We start from the raw sequence: 20,259 nt of genomic DNA, 5'->3' as shown, positions 1-20,259 counted from the left end.
TCATAAAACTAACAACCCTTTAAAGAGAATCTCTCACCATTTTTTTACCACCTAATCTGAGAGCAGCATAATGTAGGGTCAGAGACCCTGATTACAGTGATGTGTCTCTTGCTAGTATGCTTGCTGTAATTTTGATAAAATCACAGTTTTATCAGCAGGAGATTATCACAGGAGGACTAGTAAACCTGCTGCCATGTAGTCCTCCATATTCATAAACTTTGTGTAAACTTGCACCCACCACTGATTAGCAGCACAGTGTTCCCAGAGAGATGTTAATCAGTGGTTTGGATGGGGTTATACAGAGCTCAGCATTCAGGGCACTGTTTGATCTACAGCAGATAAAACGGGGATTTTATCAAAACAGAGGCAAGCAGCCCAGTAAGTGACACATCCCTGGAATTAGGGTTTCCGACCCTACGTCATGCTGCGCTCAGATACATTAGCAAAAACCTTTTTTTAAGAACTGGCCTTAGGTAGTTCACTATAAACCTGTCGAAAAATTACCTTTAAAGGGATTGACCACCCTCATAGTTTGCTTTTAAAACCTAAATAGGTCCAACATTCTGTTCTGATGTATTTCTTACTATACCTGATGTTCCATATTTCTGATGCAGATCTGTAAATTCGCTGCACAGAGTTAAATAGTAAAATTCTGCATATCTTTTTTTTATATATGTAGCTCATTAAAGGGAACCTGTCACCAGATAAAAACGCTATAAACCTGCAGATATGGGGTTAATCTGCAGGTTAATAGTGTTAATCTGCAATCAACCGAATGCTTCAGGGAGAAAATGAACTTTATCCCCCCTGGCAGCGTTTGGGTTTCAGTCACGGGGCGGCGGGTCCAGCCATCGCTCTGAGCTGAGTATACAGAGCAGCCACTGTAACAGCGCCCCCGGCCCGGACTGACTCTCACTCTGCACTGGGGCCGACTGTCAGTCAGAGTCGGGGGCGCGGTTACAGACGCCTCTCTGTATTCTCAGCGCCATGACTGAACCCTCGCCCCCGTGACTGAAACCCAAACACTGCCGGGAGGAATAAAGTTCATTTTCTCCCCGCAGTGTTTGGCTAAGTGCCGGCCTCAGGGGGGTTAATCACACTATTAACCTGCACATTAACCCCATATTTGCAGGTTAATAGCGTTTATTCAGGTGACAGGTTCCCTTTAATAAAGCAATATGCACTAAACTGCAAAGTTGCCTCAAATGTTGGCTGCTGGCAACTGGAATTTCTGTGTTTAACTCCTATCCCAGTCTTAAAGGGAACCTGTCCCCACATCAGATGTCCTAGATCTAGACCAACAGCCTCTATTACCCCATCTATTGCTGGCAGCAGTATATGTTGTGGACATGATTTTGTGGCCCTTACCATTATATAGGTGTGACAGGTTCTCCTCCTGCTCTTGTTGCTGTAGCTTTCCTCACAGGCTGCACAGTTCTCCACTTCATACAACGGCTGTCATGTCATGTCAATGGCTTCATGCAATGTCCATCAGTCTCCTCCAATAGAAAAAGCAGTTTTCTCATATGAGGTTTCCAATTGGACAAGGCTGAAGACAGCTCTGGTCACACGCTCCTCCACTGGCGGCCATTTTATGAAGTGGAGAACTGTGCAGTCTGTGAGGAAAGATGCACTAACAGGAGCAGGAGAACCTGTCATACCTGTATAATGGTCAGAGTCACAAAATCAAAAAGAAGAAAAAACAGAAGTGCACTCACCGGTCCTGAAAAACGCCAGTCCTTTATTTAGAACATGTGCAGGTGACAACAGGGAGAACGTGGACAGAAAGGACGACGGCCGTTTCGCGCTGCCGCGCTTCTACGGGTCCTGATGATCAGTCCCAACTGCATACAATTAAGTAAGAAAGAAAATTGTTTTAGCGATCCGATCCTTACAGCTCTTCTGGAGAAATGAACTTATACATCACTCTCCCTGTAGGAGACCCCCCTTGGCACCTGCAGTGAGCCTGTTAACCCACCCCATCAATCAAAGGCAAATGGTGTGGGTGATGTATAAAGTCGGGTTGTAATTACGTGACACAGCAGGAGGTGGCAGCAGTTTAGATCTAGAAATCCTGGCGACAGGTTCCCTTTAAACTGAAGTTCACAGGAGTGAAATCCACCAAATTTAGCAACAGGAGCACACTTTAGTCAAATTTGCGAATTATTATCAGTGAAATCTGACTGTTCCTTTTATTTCTCCTTATTTTTCAGGTGGATAGCTGCACAGAATCGGCAGAAGCAGCCTGTGACATCCTCTCTCAGCTCGTAAACTGTTCCATTAAAACACTTGGCTTAATATCAACAGCAAAGCCCAGTTTCATGAATGTTTCCAAGGTAAAAATAACAGGATTATCAATGGAGTTTCAGTTTGTAGATTTGCTTTAAGTGCACAAGAGTTCTGTGTATCCAAGGAGAACAATACAATGGCCTTTCAGGAAGGACATTTGTGTACACTCATATCTCCCAAATTCTGGGGATGCGTATGAGGAAAAGCTGTTACCATCCCATTGCATTGGGCCACGTGGACCCTATAACGGAGCCCTTTTATTAGATACCTGAACGCAGTAATAAAGCACCCCATCAAAAGAGTCAACCACAGTGCCTCGAAAACCGTTCCATGCAATACATGGAGGTGGCTGTCCATGCTCATGCACCCCTCTCCTTCTCCACTTCTATACTGGCTCCTGTCCTTATAATCAGAGGGTGCCATCCCAGTAAGTGTTTGCAGGCTAGCAATGTCCTCCTTGAGCCAGTAAGTAAGTTTAGAAAACACGTCAAATTACAGAGTAATACGTTTCTGCAACAAGTGAATGTATGTGGTTTTGACTAACTGACATCAATTCCCCAAATCTCAGAGACACAGTTTCCCCCAGAAAGCAGCTACCATCGTATTAGACATGATAGGCCATAGTGGTACACCACCCATGTCTGTAGCTAGCCTCGGAACGTCCTGATCTTCAAAGGATCTAGTATACCTATATATCTCCACGTCATTCGGTGCCGTTTATACCCATCTTTCTCTTTAAGCGCTTTGTTAGACATGATAGGGTTAGCAAATGTTGGTAAGCGCGATATAAGCCTGTGTTCACACTGCTGTCAGGGGCTCATTCTGCAGTCTTGGTACTTTTTATGGAAGAAATAGCATTGCAGGCTGCACTGTTTTTTCCATCCATCAAAATGACAAGCTCTCAGAGAGCCAGATGGATCCTACTATAAGTTAGTATGGCCCCTTGGGCATCAGTGTTATCCAGTGGTCCCCAACTCCAGGCCTCGAGGGCCGCCAACAGTGCAGGTTTTCAGGATTTCCTTAGTATTGCACAGGGGTTGGAATCATCACCTGTGCAGATGATCACATTGCCACCGATGCAATACTAAAGAAATCCTGAAAACCTGCACTGTTGGCGGCCCTCGAGGCCTGGAGTTGGGGACCCCTGGTGTTATCCATCACACAACGGATCGCGCATCCAGATCTTCCCAGAGCTAGTTAAAGTCAAAGAAAGTTCAAGTTTAGGAACATTACAACTAGTGCCAATGGCATTTTGGTTGTTACCCAGCACTGTCATGAAGAAAAGGGTTGTCTCCTTTAGACAACATACCTTCAAAAACCCTATTAAAAAACTGATTGTTAAAAGGAATCCGTTTGCTCATTCTACCCCCTAATCCAATTATATGTGTGTAGGTTAGGGTACGTTCACACTAGCGTTGCGCCGCCCTGCGTCGGCGACGCAACGCATCGAAAAACGCGCGCAAAAACGCGCGCGTTTTGCGACGCGTGCGTCGTTTTTGACCAAAATCGGACGCACAGAAAATGCAACTTGTAGCGTTTTCGTGCGTCCGACGCCAGCGTCGGAAACGACGCACACGGCGAAAAACGCAAACAAAAAGACGCACGCGTCCCCTATGTTAAACATAGGGGCGCGTCGCCGCTGCGTCGCCGACGCAACAGCGGCGCAACGCTAATGTGAACTTAGCCTTAGAGGAATGCAAGTGAATCCATACCTTCACTAAACAAAGGCACTGCTCTGTTACAGAGGAATTAACTTTAGGAGTGATATTCAAATCAGGCTGGAAGTGCTCAGGGTGGGAGGGAGCACTTCCATTGCCTCAGCTCCCAGCTCCATTTACAGCCTAACTCCGCCCTCCAGTAGATGATTGACATGCTGTTTAATTGTCAATAATATAGTAAAGGGCACAATTAGGCTCAGACTGAAGCTGGGAGCTGAGGCTGTGGAAGTGCTAAGACCTGTTCATAACACTTCCAGCCTCATTTGATCATCACTTCTAAAGTTGATTAACCACAGGAAGCATGAAGAAGACACTGGCTCCATCATGTCAGCCATGTATGATTAATCTGAAATACCGCAGCGTTTCAAAGAAAACACACATTTAAAAGTCAAAAATACAAAGATACCTGGCACTCCAAAATGTAGGTAGATTGGATTTTTATTTTGACAATCCAACAAAAAATAGTAGTAACATTTCGGTCCCAATGTTTTGGTCTTGATCGTAAGGTGCAGTGCACCTTGTGATCGAGATTGCATTTCTTCAGCAATGTCTCCATCTATACTTTACCTCCCTGCATCACATTAGCAATCGATGTCTGATGAAAAGCCTCACCTTAGGACCAAAACATTACCACTATTTTTGGTTGGATTGCCCAGATAAAAATCTAATTCATCTATGGTACATTTTGGACAACCAAGTATTTTTGTATTTATCAATAACCCTTCATTTCCACATGTCCTTTGTATTTTAGGGGGAAAAAAATTATATATAATTTATATATTATATATATATAGTCATTGTTTACATTTTAAAAATTACAAAAATGAAAATGGGCCAATGCAAATCTTTGGGCACCCTTCATGGTTAGTTCCTAGTAACACCCCCTTTTGAAAGTATCACAGCTTGTAATCGCTTTTTCTAGCCAGACAAGAGTCTTTCATTGTTTGTTTGAGGGATTTTCAATCTTTTTTCCTTGGAAAATTCTTCCAGTTCTGTGAGATTCCTGGGTCGTCTTGCATGCACTGCTATTTTGAGGTCTAGCCACAGATTTTCAATGAATGTTCAAATCAGGAGACTGTGAGGGCCATTGTAAAACCTTCAGCTTGCACCTTTAGAGGTAGTCTATTGTGGATTTGGTTATGTGTTAAGGATCATTATCCATTTGTATAAGTCATCCTCTTTTCAACTTCATCTTTTTCACAGATGATGTTATGTTTGCATCAACAATTTGTTGAAATGTTATTGAATCCATTCTTTCCTCTACCCATGAAATTTTCCACGTGCCATTTTCTGCAAGACAACCACAAAACATGATCCACCCCCATGCATAAGGGTTGGCGAGATGTTCTTTTCCTGAAATTCTGTGCTTTTTTCTCTCCACTCATACTTTTGATCATTGTGACCAGAGAGTACTCTTTTAACCTCACCTGTCCACAGGACTTGTTTCCAAAATGTATCAGGCTTGTTCAGATGTTCTTTTGCATACTTCTGAAGCTGAATTCTATGGTGAGAACGCAAGAGAGGTCTTCTTCTGATGACTGTTACATGAAGGCCATATTTGTGCAGGTGTCTCTGAACAGTAGAACAACGTACCATAACTCCAGAGTCTACAAAATCTTTCTTAAAGTCTTTTGCAGTTAAGTGGGGGTTCTGATTTGCCTCTCTAACAATCCTACAAGCAGCTCTCACTGAAATTTTGCTTGGTCTCCCAGACCTTATCTTGGCCTCTACTGTTCATGTTAACTGTCATATCTCAATTACATTTCAAACTGAGGAAAGGGCAATTTGATATTGCGTTGCTATCTTCTTATAGCCTTCTCCTGTTTTGTGGACCTCCACTATTTTCAAAGTGCTAGGCAGCAGCTTAGCAGAACCCATGGGTGCAGTTTTTTGGCGCAAGTTTAGAGGAGGCTGGGTTTTTATAAAGCTGGGAAATTAGCTTCACCTGGCCTTTCCTAACGATGATACAGAACAAGCCATAACCCTGACAGGCTAATTAAGGTCTGAAATCTTGGTCAAAGTTATGTGAGCACGTAAATCTCCAATAGTGCCCAAATTTTTGCAGGAGACCATCTTCCTTTTTGTAATTTTTAAAATGTAAAAATGACTATATTTATATGTATATATAAATATATATATATATATATATATATATATATATATATATATATATATATATATTATATATATATATTTTTTTTTTTGTCAAAAATACAAAGGAAATATGTAATCTTTAACTTTAGCCCATTTTAGAGACCATTTCATCTTCAACTTGCTTAACTGTTCGCAATAATAGTAGTTTTGACCAGAGGTGCCCAGACTTTTACATGCCACTGTATAACCGTTACCGTATATATACATCTAAAAGCTGTCAGAGGAACTATGCCGCTCGGGTGACTAGCGAAGCGGGTCCACAGTGGTCTCTCCCTGCCACACTCCACTTGAGTGCTTGGTCTCCCCCTATACACACCTACAGCATCTGATTCTAGAGGACTCTGCATATCCTGTACGTGCACATTGTTTTCATCGTTCTTTGAGACTTAGATGGGTGAAGTTCCAACTAATCCATAAATTTACCTATGTGGTCACATGGTTCACCCATGCCTAAAACAATCTGACATTCTATAATCAGTATCAATGTCTTCTCTTTTTCAGTCTCATTTCGTATCTGCCCTCACTGTAGTCTTTGTCAACTCAAAGTCATTGTCTTCAATAAAGATTGATGATACTCCCGTGGACGACCCTTCATTAAAGGTTTTGGTTGCAAACAACAGCGACACCTTGAAGCTATTAAAAATGAGCAGCTGCCCTCATGTGTCACCGGCCGGTAAGTTAAAGTAGTGTACATCTGGTTAGATTAATCCCCAAATCTGGGAGTCTGACCATTTCCTACATCATAGCTGTATCGTCTCAATATCATTTCTTACCATTATACTCTTTCCATCTTAGCTGTTAGTATTTTGCGGTCTTTTTTATCTTGAAGCGTACTTACCCTTTTTGGGAAATGTGAATAACAGAATAAGGGTTTAATCACATGTTGCGTTTTATTCCACGAAAAACACAACACTTTTCTGTACTAGCAAAGTGAACAAGTATCCAGAAGTCTCATGCACGCACAGATTATTTTTCCCTTGCCAATTTCAAGCAGTTTCAAATCTGCAGCATGTCAGTTCTTTCCGCTCTTTGCAACGTTTTTCACCCATTCAAATAAATGCATAAAAAATGCAACAAAAAAGGCAAGAGACACATTTATGGTGCAAAAATGTGCGCAGTGAATATTTTTTGTGTGCACATAACCTTAAGACTCAGTTAATATCGTAATTTGACACTAAGTTCAGCTCCTGATGCATATGTCAATGTCTATATATTGTACTGTACTGATTTGATAGTGTTATTGTGCTATATGTCACTCTTAGGCAGGTATGCATAGGTAGATGGCAAGGAGACATCCAGCAAGCACAATGGAAACGACTATAAAAAGATTACGTATTAGTAGCTATTAAAAATAAACAGGGAAAAAATTAAAATAAACACACTAGGCCTACGCATTTCAGGCAGTAAGTTTTCATGGTCGAAACGCGTAGACCTAGGGTGTTTATTTTTATTTTTTCCCTTTTCATGTTTTAAAAGTTACTTATGAACAATGTTTTTCTGTTTCTTTTCATTGTGGTTGCTGGATGTCTACCTGATCGTTTTCGCCCCGGAGTTGGCCATGGTCTCTGTCCATGCACTTCACCCTTATTAGACTGAACGATACCTGGGCAGGATGAGCTGATGTGATATTTTTCCTTCGGCAGGCTTTGATGAAGCATAGTCTGCCATCATTTGTTATTAAGGCATCCTGTTAGAAAACATTCTTCAGACATCTGATAGTTACAGTGAACTCCATGACACATACCTATTGGCTATGTTTGGCAATAATTCCAATCTGGACAGAAGTAGACAAAACTATAAAATCAACATGTCCCCCAACTAGTCAGCAGACTCCAGAATAGGTCCTGCTTTGGTTACTCCACCACATGTGAGCAAAGATCGCTGAATTAACTCGTTACGATCTAGAGTTAAACCAGGAAGTAAAACCAGAAGTGAAAACCAGGAGTAAGTAAGAAATGCAGACATGGTTGAGGTGTTTCTATTATACTTCTCCTCTGACTGTTCCTCACCTGATTTGCCTTGCAAATACTGAGGTAAAAAAACCTCAACAAACACTAAACACGTGGCCTTAGGGTCCAATTACACTGACTGACCAGCGGCACAATAGGAATGCCATTTGGTAAATTTTTTCCATTTGGCTGTTGTCACGCTCACGCCCTGACTGGTGGGCGTGAGCTCGGGGGGTTTGTGGCCCCACTGTGCCACAAACCAGACTACCCTGGAAGGGGCGTGACTATGACAGCTGCCTTGGTCTTCACTGGAGCCTCTGATGGTGAGGTCAGGCTTGTGCAGCAGGCAGCTGCCAGGTGCTACTCCAGGGTGGTGTCTGGCTGTGGCTGCTGATCCCACTTGGGAGACAGGAACACCAGGATTGGTGCGGGCATTAGGCAGGACTGGCAGAAGAGCACAGCTGGAACACAGACGAGTAGGCTGGCAGAGACACGGCAGAGAACACAGGACTGGCTAGGACAGCAGGAACACAGGACTGGAAGGCAGGGCAGGAACGGCAGGACTGGCAGGAACACAGGATTGGGAGGCACTGCAGAGAACACAGGACTGGAAGGCAGGGCAGGAACGGCAGGACTGGCAGGAACACAGGATTGGTTGATGTGGTATATGAAGGAACAGGTAGGGGCCTGTTCACACTGGAGGTGCAGGTACAGATATGTTGTTTGGAGGAACAGGTAGGGGCCTGTTCACACTGGAGGTGCAGGTACAGATATGTAGTTTGGAGGAACAGGTAGGGACCTGTTCACACTGGAGGTGCAGGAACAGATATGAAATATGAAGGAACAGGTAGGGACCTGTTCACACAGGAGGTGCAGGAAAGGAAACAAGCAGAAAGGAATGAGGTATGAAGAAACAGGTAGGGACCTGTTCACACAGGAGAGGAGTGGAAGACTGCAGATAGGAGTGGAAAAGCAGCAAGAGATAGCGTAGCAACAAAAGCTGAGCAGAGCCACAAAGAATGTGGAGAGAAGCTGCAGCAAGAGATACTGCAGAAGCTAAGCAGAGTGGAACCGCAAGAATTGCAGAGAGGAGCTGCAGAAAGAGGTTTCTGCTGCAACGGGAGCGGAGCAGAGTAGAACGGAGCAGAACCGCAGGAGTGCGGAGCAGCGGTAAAGCTACCAAGATACAGAGCAGGCAGAGCCGCAAGAGTGTGGAGTGTAAACAGACTGAGAACACAAGGAAAGACACAGCAGGGAAAAGGAGACCGAGATAAGACTAAGTACAGACAAGGCAAAGGAACAAGACACAAGGACAAAGACACAGGGACAAAGACACAGGGACCAGGATATACTGCCTCCTGGAGGGCGGACAACAAGATCAAGGCAATAGCACAGAGAAAAGCCTCCAGCGAGGGAGAAACTCAGAACAGGACCTGGCAAACTCAGAAGCAAGAAACAAACTGAGCTAACACATTGCACAGGCCCAGAGCACAGGGTGGAGCTGCACTATATACAGGAGGCCTCTTGTAATTGGTCAGGAACTGATTAGACAGATGCACCTGATTCCTATAAGAACCAGAGAGTTCAGGCGCCGGCCCCCTATACACATAGCCATGAAGCATGCAGAGAGCAGAGACACAGAACATGGAGCTGGCATGAAACAGAAACCACATCATGGCCTGGAGCAGTGGGTAAGAATTTGTGAGAGATGTGAGGCCATGACGTAATGCCAGCAGAGTTGTTACAGCTGTCGTATAAATGCCTGGTTACACAGGCTTCCTCAGTAGACGATCAGCACTTAGAGATATATACCACCTGATTCAGTGCATATAAGCGGCCATTGTTCTTGGCAGCGCGATTCCTGTTAACAGAATGATGCACCGCCGAGAACAATGATCTCTTGTGCTTCATAAAAGACCATTTCTCCCGATGAATAAGCGTATTGGAACCTTGTTTACACAGCAAAACATTTAGGAAACAAGCGCTTTTAACATCACTCCTTCACAGTTACCTTGCGGTATCAATGCTTCTCTGGTCTGCTTCTATAGGCTTCTTATGTTTCTCATCCTCGATCCTTTGATCAGTCATCTGCTGCTTCGTTAGACATGAGGTGGCTTGTCTGCTGCAGTTCCCGCCGCATACCCTTAACGGAGGGATGAGCACTGAAAACTGAGAATTGATGCGTTCTGATGGGAGCGCTAAAGACAGAGGCTACTGGGGCAGCAATGTTAAAGATGAATGCTTTATTCACAACGCGTTTTGACGGCAGGTAGCCGCCTGAAGAAGACGGCCCCAGTGGCCTCTGTCTTCAGCGCTCCCATTAGACCGCGTCAATTCTCCAGTTTTCAACGTGTTAGTTAGACACAAACTATCTTTCATTAATCTGTGCTGGTTGTCAGTTATATTATTCTCTGCAATTTATCTCTGATGGCCATCTCTTATAATGCCCTCAAAAATGTTACACACTACTGATGTCAGGCTTATTGGACGGTAGTTGCCTGGCTCCACCTTCTTACCTTTCTTACTATTGCTACCACATCAGCCATCATCCAATCCTGTGGCACCACCCCTGTTACAAAGTAGAGTCTAAGAATATGAGATACAGCGGTCTGTCAATTACTGAGCTCAGTTCCCTCAGTATTCGTGGATGAATGCCATCTGGGCCAAGCGATTTGTCAATATTTAATTTGCTCAGACACGGGAGTACTTCTTGTGTTTAAAATAATTATATCAGGTGGTGAACTTTGATTTTTGCCTTGTTGAATGATCTCTGGAACAGTTATTTCATTGGTTAACACGGATGAAAAGTATGTGTTTAATATCTCAGCCTTTTCTTTGTCCTCTATTATTATTTTGTTATTATAGTCTCTTAAGGGGCTTATACTATCTTTTTGTTCTTTTTGGCATTGATGTCTTTATAACAATTTGGGGGATTTATTTTAATGTCACTGACAATTTGTTTTTCTGCGGATAACTTTGCTAGCTTAATTTCTTTTTTTTTTCTTTCATTTCTTACTCAAATCTTTATACTCCTGAAATGCTATTTCTGTATTTTCAGCCTTCAGGATTTTGAATGCCCTTTGTTTTAGTCTGATTAAACTTTGTAGTATCTTATTTATCCATAATGGTTTCTTTTTATTCCTGGACATTTTATTACCAGATGGTATAAGTTTTCTGCAGGATTCTAGTAGTATATCCTTAAACATTCCCCATTTATGGTGGGTATCTCCAGTTACCATGAGATGGCCCCAGTCTACATGATTAAGCTCTTCCCTTAATTTGTTGAAATCACCTGTCCTAAAGTTCCAGGTTTTTGCATTTCCCCTTTTGAATGTTTGATTGAAAATTACTTTGAAATGTACCATATTGAGGTCACTGCATCGCAGTGAGGATTTTCCTCCATGACTGCGACTATGTGATTTGCATACATGCGATCACATGCTGACTAGACGTGCGCTGCCTCGCTCAGTGCAAGTATATTGAGCAAAACTGAACATGTCTAGTCGGAATGTGGCTGGAAGTATGCAAATAATATACCTGCGGTCACATGACCGCCCACTTCTTGCATCAGATAATCCTCACAGTGTGTAGTGTGTGATGGGTGAATTCACAAGTCTGCAGCCATATAGAGTGACTGCAGACTTGTAGCCTGAGGCAAGACAGTCTCTTTAAGCAGTAATATTAACCAATGCTGATTAAAATACTAACAAAATTGTACATCTTGATTTATCCTCATTAGGAATTTTATGCGTGGCTGACCAGTGTCATGGGCTTAGAGAACTTGCCCTGAATTACCATCTTCTGAGCGATGAATTACTCTTGGCCCTCTCGACTGAAAAACATGTCCGCCTTGAACATCTACGCATTGATGTAGTCAGTGAAAATCCAGGTCAAACACAATTTCACACCATAAAGAAAAAAAGCTGGGATGCCCTTATCAAGCACTCTCCAAAAGTCAATATTGTGATGTACTTCTTCTTGTACGAAGAGGAATTTGATGCATTTTTCCGAGAGGAGACACCAGTTACCCATTTGTACTTTGGCCGGGCCGTGAGCAAGGCAATGCTGGGTCGTATAGGCATGAACTGCCCTCGGTTGATTGAGTTGGTGGTTTGCGCAAATGGACTTCAGCCTTTGGATGATGAGCTGATTCGTATTGCTGACCGTTGTAAAAACCTGACTGCCATTGGCCTGGGAGAGTGTGAAGTGACTTGCAGTGCGTTTGTGGAGTTTGTCAAAATGTGTGGGAGAAGACTGACACAGCTGTCTATTATGGAGGAAGTACTGATTCCAGACAACAAGTACAACCTGGAGCAAATTCATTGTGAGGTTTCCAAGCACCTTGGAAGAATGTGGTTCCCGGATATGATGCCGACTTGGTAGACTAATGAAGTCCACGACCTAGGATGCGTCTTACTTTTGCTTGCTATGCAATTATAAGTTACATATGGTAGATAAAATGTCGTCTTAACAAACCAAGTGAAGTCATTTCAAAACCAACATTATAATTTAACCCTCTGCATCAGATATACAGCAATTAATATATGGTTTATAATTATACAGCTGCTATTGATAGATTGGTTTAGTGTCTAGTATTACGAATCAGTTAATTATTCGTGTTTAATGTAGGGTCCGAGAATCATTTTAGCAGGAACAGGCTTTATGTCAAATTTTTCATTACAAAATTCCATAGTGCATGAATCTATAGCCTGAAGCCTCAAGATCCTAAATTAAAAGTAATGACCAGACTCATCACCTCATGGCTACGCATATACTAAGGAATGTTGTCATTTACTGCTCAAAGGGCTTCTGGAGCGCCCCGCTGGGGTACTTACAGGTGTGGAATTGTTATCATCCATAGGCTAGGAAACGAAGCTCCCGAGGGCTGCCTCTCCACCGCCGCTCCGGTGATTGTTTCCCAGCGGTACAAGCTGTTCAGCCCAGCGGGTGGCTGCAGTGATCTCATCATGAGAGGCAGTTCTGGAGCCGGGTGGACGTTTGTCAGCTCAGTTTATTCTGTTTGATCACCTCTGCTAAGCTATGGATGATGATTAGTGACGAGCGAATATACTCGTTGCTCGAGATTTCCCGAGCACGCTCGGGTGGTCTCCGAGTATTTTTTAGTGCTCGGAGATTTCGTTTTCGTCGCCGCAGCTGAATGATTTACAGCTACTAGCCAGGCTGAGTACATGTGTGGGGGTTGCCTGGTTGCTAGGGAACCCCCGCATGTACTTATGCTGGCTAACAGATGTAAATCAGTCAGCTGCAGCGATGAAAACTAACTGTTTGAGCACTAACAAATACTTGGAGGACCCCGAGCCTGCTCAGGAAATCTCGAGTAACGCGTATACTCGCTTATCACTAATGATAATCATTGAAAACCAGAAAACGTCTTTAATTGTTGCTTTGTCTCAGGTGGAATGCGTAAATTCAATAGGAGAGTACAATCAATAATGCTCTTGTGAAACACTCAGTGTAACTTGTCTGGAAGACATACTCCATGTCTTGGGCTATTTAACAGCAATTTCTTTTAATGTTCTTGAATGCTAGTAATTTTCATCTCTGTGTTTCATAATTACCATAGTTAAGGTTACTGTTTCTTTTAAATGTAAAATACATTTTTTAGGGCATGTACCATATATAATTTTGGCAACGGAGGTTTTGCAGCCCCCAATGGTCTCTGCAGCTTTAGATAGAAATGCTTGAAGTATACCTGCACTTTAAAGGTGCCCATACATTATCCAACTTTGCAGTGTTAATTAACCTCTGATATTTAGCGATCGATGTCCGCTTTAGATGCGCATCCTGTGCGCTTAGTCTGTCAGTGTTCTCAGCAGCACAGGTTCTGTTTATACAGGATTACACGCTTGCGAACAATGATCTTTTGTACAAGCCAAAAGTTTATTCAACCAGATGAACAAGCATTTTGTTTTTCCCATGCATGATCAGCAGCCTGTTGAGACTTATAATTATCAGGAAATGATACATGCTTGTTCACAATAACTGTGCGGTGTAAATGGACCTTAAAGGGAATCTGTTAGCAGATTTTTTTTCTTTTTAGTCTGACAACAGCATGAGGTAGGGACAGAGACCCTGATTCCAGTGATATATCCAGGTGCAGCATTATGATTGAATCATAGTGTTCTCAGCTACATTTAACAGAGCTCATATGTTGAGCTGTGTATAATCCCCTCCAGCATTACTGATGGGCAGCTTTCTGTGTACATTGTATGGTGACGGAGAGCTAATGCTGGGAGCGTGGTTGGACTAGGAGGCATGAGGCTACTTGTCCTGTAGTGAAAATCTCCTGTTAATAAAACACTGGTTGTATTGAAAACACAAAACGCAGCGCAGTTAGGCTATTTTCACATGTCCAGTAATGATCTGTTAGGAGAGAATCCAACAGAAATCCATTAGTAAAAAAGTTATGCTGATACAACTTTTTAGTCCGTTATTCACTAACCGCTATCTGTTGGATCCGTTTTTGTAACTTTGGAGTCAATGGGCAACGGATCTGTTAATGCGGCATGTGCTCTCGTCTACTTTTAATGGATCCAGCAGAGATCAGTAAGTAAATAACGGACTAAAAAATTGTGTCTGCACAACTTTTTTCCTAACATATTTCTGCTGGATCCGTTCTAACGGATCATTACTGGACATGTGAACATAGCCTAAGTATCACATCCCTGAATCAGGGTCTCTTCGTCTACATCATGGTACTCTCAGATTACATAGCAAAAAAAACAGGTGACAGACTCCCTTTAACCTTGCAGTTGTAGCCCACGTTGTAAAATCCCTTTTAATCATCTTCTTCTTCATTCCTTGATGATAAACTAATGGCAGTTTGTCCCTCTGGAACTCCCTATCATCATCTGTAATCTATTAGGAAAGTAGACATTAATGAGTACCTATCCCCAATTTTGGTGGTGGGATTGCACAGCGGAATATCACAACTCTCCACGGCCCTCCTCGCTCACTAAGGCTTGTTTCACACTTCCGTCTTCTGGCGGACGTCGTAATGCGTTGTTGCGACGGATCGACGTTCGTTTTGAAAATAGTGCAAAACCTGTGTAACGCATCCAGTGTTTTGACGGATGCGTCATTTGTGTTCTTGCCTGAATTTCAATGGAGACATTTCTGGGGAAGAGAGAGAGAGAGGCATGTTTTTCCACTGCAGACAAAAAAAACGTTCCTTTGAAGGTTTTTTCCAAACGACGGGCCGTTAAATTCCGCAGGATCCAGTGCACGACGGACGAAACGTGTGGCCATGTGTCGCTAATACAAGTCTATGAGAAAGTGCAGGGTCCTGTTTTCTCAAAAAACGACGTATCTCGACGGGAGCTCAAAGACGGAAGTGTGAAAGAGGCCTAAGCTGTAACTTTTCGGTGGCCTCATAGCGAGGTTTGCAGCAGCCCTGAATTCGCCCAAAGAACAAAAAATTTCGATAACGTGAAATCTTACTCTTTCACAGTGTAGAGGGCCATGAAGATTTGCAGATACCCAAAACCCAGATGTTCAGAACCATAGAAAGTTGGGTACTTTAGGGGAGCATTAGGGGCCTTTCTGGTCACATTCGCTAATAAGTGCTATTTAGAAAAATCCCCATGAGGCTGCCTTAATTAAAAGCTCTAGCTGTGTAGATAGGGGGAAACAAGTTGGTGGTAAGGCGCACTTAAATGTTTGGTCATGCCATGATATTTGGTTCGGTTGGTCATTCTATGCTGACAGAGTCCCTTTAAGTATTCAATTGAAGTCAGTGAGCCATTTGTGTAATGCTTGGGAATGCTAATAAGTGGGTGGAAGAAATTCTCTATCAAACCAGACTGCAGTCTAAGGTATATTAATTTTTTTTTCTAGTGGACATTTTAGACCACTTTTTTTTAACAAAAAGAATGTATTTTGGGCTAGAGGGTTTAAAAAAAAATGTTGGATTGTTTGGCTTCTACAGCCTCTGTGAATCACTGTGCATAGATTAGTAAACAGTGAATCTGTCACTGAGCTTCTTCAGGCCAGGATCTGTCGCTCGTCCTAAAGATCGTCTAAGCGCATTTATGACCTGTTGAAATTTCAAATGAATGTGGTCTTAAATAGAGTTGAGCCAATTTTTCAAACTTCGGTTCCGATTACGATCGGCGGCGAATATTGTTTTTGCAATATTCGGCGAACAGATCATTGGAGTCAATGGGAGTAGAAATGACCGAATATGTTCACAACCGATCATCAAACATAAATTTGGCCCGAATAGGGTACCAATATGGCACGAGTATGTCAAATACAGATTCGGCGACCGATTCTGAACATATTTGCTCAACTCTAGTGATAAATCAACTTAGAAGATAGTTCAGGAGATTAAAAATAAGGCTTGTAAACTGTGAAGTCAGCTTGGCTATGTACTGTGATACACAGAGGCTGTAAAAAACTATCAGAAAACCAGACAATAGGCATCATTATAAGAAAACTCTTGAGCAATATTACCATACGTAGCCTGCAAATCTGCATATAAAATACTCCCTGAGGGAATAGTGATAACTTTTGTGCATTTTTAGCTGCATTGAGCGGCAGGGTTTTCGGGTGGTCCGGTAACGCTAGACAAACCCTGACATTCAGCTATGTCTGGAGCTGCACTCTAAAATCTAGTGTAAGTCCAGGTCTGTATATAGAGGAGCAGAATAAATCTGCAGTGAATTTTCTGTAGGTGCAATGGAGGCACTTATAAAGAATGTGCAGTAATAGTAATATTTTTATAGAAAATCAGCACCTTTGTTTTTTTTTATTTCTTCTCCGTTGCATTTGCTTTTTGTGCTTGGTGTAAATAGATTTATATTGCGGTGCAGGGCACCTGTCCATCAAAGTTCTGTCATGTGCTTATAGCCGCCGCTCTCAGTGCTGTATGAGTGACGACCCATTCTAAGGACAGGTCACCAATATCTAAGTAGTGGACAACCACTTAAAAGGGAATGTGTTACCAGGTTTGTGTCACCTAATCTGAGAGCAGCATAACTGAATGGAAGAGACCCTGATTCCAGCAATGTGTTACTTACTGGGCTGCTTACTGTTGTTTTGCTAAAATGACTGTTTTATTAGCAGGAGATTATCCTTAGAGGACTAGTAAATCTACTACCAGGTCGTCAAGCATATTCACGTATTCTGCATAACCCCGCCCCCACCACCGATTGGTAGCTGTCTGTGTACAATGTGAGCAGAAAGCAGCCAATCAGTGGGCTGGGCGGAGTTATACAGAGCTCAGCATTCAGAGAACTGCTAGATGTGCAGCAGAGAATACTTAACAGCAACCAGCCAAGTGATACCGTACGTCGCTGGAATCAGGGTCTCTGCCTCTGCATCATGCTGCTCTCAGATGGGAGAGCAAAGAGCTGCTGGCAGATTCCCTTTAAAGCTGAGAAATCAAGTTTCTTTTCAGCTTACAGGAAATACTGTATATTTCTTACAGACACGCGGTGGCATGCTCAGTAGATGCCGATGAGGCTACATACATGTAGAGCAGGGTAGCCAATACTGAGAAATCGTATGGCAATGTGTAAGTTGATGGTTTGTAACATTTTCAGTATGTATTGCTGTAATAGACAACATTGTGAATTGTATTGTGTGCATATTAAAATGATTTTGTCTATAGTATGTGAGCATTTATTCATCAGCAATAGGCCCACAGGCAGGTATGTTACTTCATCCTTCCTCCCTCTGGATCCAGTGATACTAGGTCATATAAAATTAGACATACGTGACAGCAGGAAATGGAGTCACCAGGGTCTGATTTCACAAATATGTAGGTGACCTAATGAAGTGCAGTCACGGTGCGTGATGTTATCTTGGGGCTATAACGATCCCAAAGGCTTTATATAGTTCGCTCCTGAGTGAGTCATGGCAGGGGATCGCAGGAAACCCTTTCTATATGTCCTAGTTTCTGGATGTGTAATCCTTGCTGGCTCCACCGTACAAAAGGTTTCTCCAATGACATGATCAGCATCCTACACAACAAGGAAAGGGGCGCTCCATAGTGTAAAGCCCTATTGCAAACATGTAGGCGGTTAACAACCCCCTGCATTGAGCAGGGGGTTCGACACGATGACTCTTGAGGTCCCTTCCAACTCTAAGGGGATGTGCATACGATCAGTAAACACTGCGGGTTGGATGCTGCGTACTTGTTCAGCGTCCAGATGTTACAGCAGAGTGGATAGGATTTCAAGAAATCCCATGTCCACTATGCTTTCAGAGACCCCATGGCTCACCCGCGGAGACGGACATGCGCCGCGTCTCTCCAAACTGCAGCATGTCAATTTCTCTTGTGTAGACACGAGTCTGTGCAAGAGAAGTTTCACCAGTACAATCTATTGGATGGTTCAGTGATCACATGTGGATTCACCTCCATTCAATAGATGGCAGCACTTTGGACGCAGCGAACATGCACGGTGTCCAAAGCACTGCCACTTCTTGATCATCGGCACATACCCTGACACTATATGATTCTTATGAAGTGCACAGTGTGCTCATCTGTTTTGGTTGTGCAGGACCAGACACAACTTTGTGATTGGCATAGGAATGTAGACTCTCCTGACTGCTGCCGCACCCACCAAGCTGGAAACAGACTCCTGGGGAGAGAATATACCAAAAATTCATAGAGAAAATAGCAGTAAGAAACTGGATGCTGTCAGTGTTACATAAAGATAATAAAATGGCATGATGGTAGAAAAACTAAAGAATCTTTATTCCAGACAACGCGTTTCGAAATCAGTCTGACTTCTTCATCAGGTATAACTTTAATAATTTAAATAATAATTTTATTTCTGTACCACAAACATATTCCACAGCACTTTACATTTCAGAGGGGACTTGTACAGACAATAGGCATTACAGCATAAAAATAATCACATAATCAACAGATACCAAGAGGAATGAGAGCCCTGCTGACAAGCTTACAATCTATGAGGAGAAAGGGGAGACACGAGAGGTGGATGGTAACAATTGCTTTCATTGTTCTGACCAGCCATAGTGTAAGGATCAGGTCTTCATGTAAAGCTGCTTGAACCAGTTACCAACCAGAATGTGTAAAAGTTCTGACACAGAGGGCTGTTAGATGCATAAAGCGTGTGAGAACATGATACAAGGGTCCTGGTTATGAAGAACATTTTGAATGGGCAACACAGGGATAGTTAGGTAAATGCATTGAGGTGGTAGGCCAATAAATGCGTTTTTAGGACACGCTTAAAACTGTGGGTATTGGGAATTAATTGAATTATCCTGGGTAGTGCATTCCAAAGAACTGGTGCAGCACGTGAGAAGTCTTGGAGACGGGAGTGGGAGGTTCTGATTAATGAGGATGTTAACCTCAGGTCATTAGCAGAATGGAGAGTACGGGTAGGGTGGTAGGCTGAGACCAGGGAGGAGATGTACAGTGGTGCTGAGCCATGGAGCGCTTTGTGGGTGAGGGTAATAAGTTTATATTGAATTCTGGAGTGGATAGGTAACTAGTGCAATGACTGGCACAAAGAACAAATCCCAAACTACTACAATATAACACATAATGGTGACGTCCTAGTCACATGATCATTCCCCATTACATCTGCGTTCCACATTAAAAAATATATGTACCACAATGTAAAAATACAGACTGTGAATATATTCAAGGATCAGAATGGAACTAAATATACGCATGGAGAAAAAAATATATACAAATATATTATGTCTGTACAAAGAAAAGTACCAAAGGAAATAAATACAGCAGAAAAAAAAGAGTGGAGGAGCCAAAAAATAAAACATATCATCCCAACAATTCACTAGGCTCAAACATGCAAGTCTGCAGAAAGACTATGCAAACAGGCATATCATTGGAAATAAAAATATGTATACAGAAAAAGATCAGAATATAATATTGATATTAGAACGCTTCTCTATCATCTCAACTAAACCCTCCGAACTATGGGGCATAATTTGAATACACCGATCTGCTGTTAACCTCTTAAATGCCACTATCAATCGCTGACAGTGGCATTTAAGCGCCACAATCTGGCAGACAGTAGGTTAGGTGCCCATCGTCCCTCTGTGACTTGATCGTAGGGAGCTGATGGTTTCCTGTGAAAGCCGGGGGCCAGCTGAAGACTCCCGTGCCTGCCATGTGAACTCGACTGTGACGT

The 20,259-nt window shown here is 42.7% G+C and overlaps 1 protein-coding gene across 4 annotated transcripts in view; it reads left to right on the top strand.

Annotated features, from left to right (window-relative positions):
* Window positions 1-17,742, top strand: part of LOC138675500 (F-box/LRR-repeat protein 21-like) — a 93,373-nt gene extending 75,631 nt beyond the window's left edge. For 2 of the 4 annotated variants that reach the window (XM_069763797.1, XM_069763798.1), the window contains 3 exons: window positions 2,214-2,336; window positions 6,663-6,834; window positions 11,850-17,742. In XM_069763797.1, the coding sequence (XP_069619898.1) occupies window positions 2,214-2,336; window positions 6,663-6,834; window positions 11,850-12,493 (939 nt within the window). In that variant the 3' untranslated portion in view covers window positions 12,494-17,742. The remainder of the gene's footprint in view (window positions 1-2,213; window positions 2,337-6,662; window positions 6,835-11,849) is intronic. The other 2 variants (XM_069763800.1, XM_069763799.1) reach the window with 1 other exon arrangement.
* Window positions 17,743-20,259: the final 2,517 nt, after the last annotated feature.

This window comes from Ranitomeya imitator, chromosome 4, assembly GCF_032444005.1.
Source record: "Ranitomeya imitator isolate aRanImi1 chromosome 4, aRanImi1.pri, whole genome shotgun sequence".
Taxonomy (NCBI): Eukaryota; Metazoa; Chordata; class Amphibia; order Anura; family Dendrobatidae; genus Ranitomeya; species Ranitomeya imitator.
Note: the sequence above shows the minus strand (reverse complement) of the source record. Positions and strands in the feature narration are given on the sequence as shown.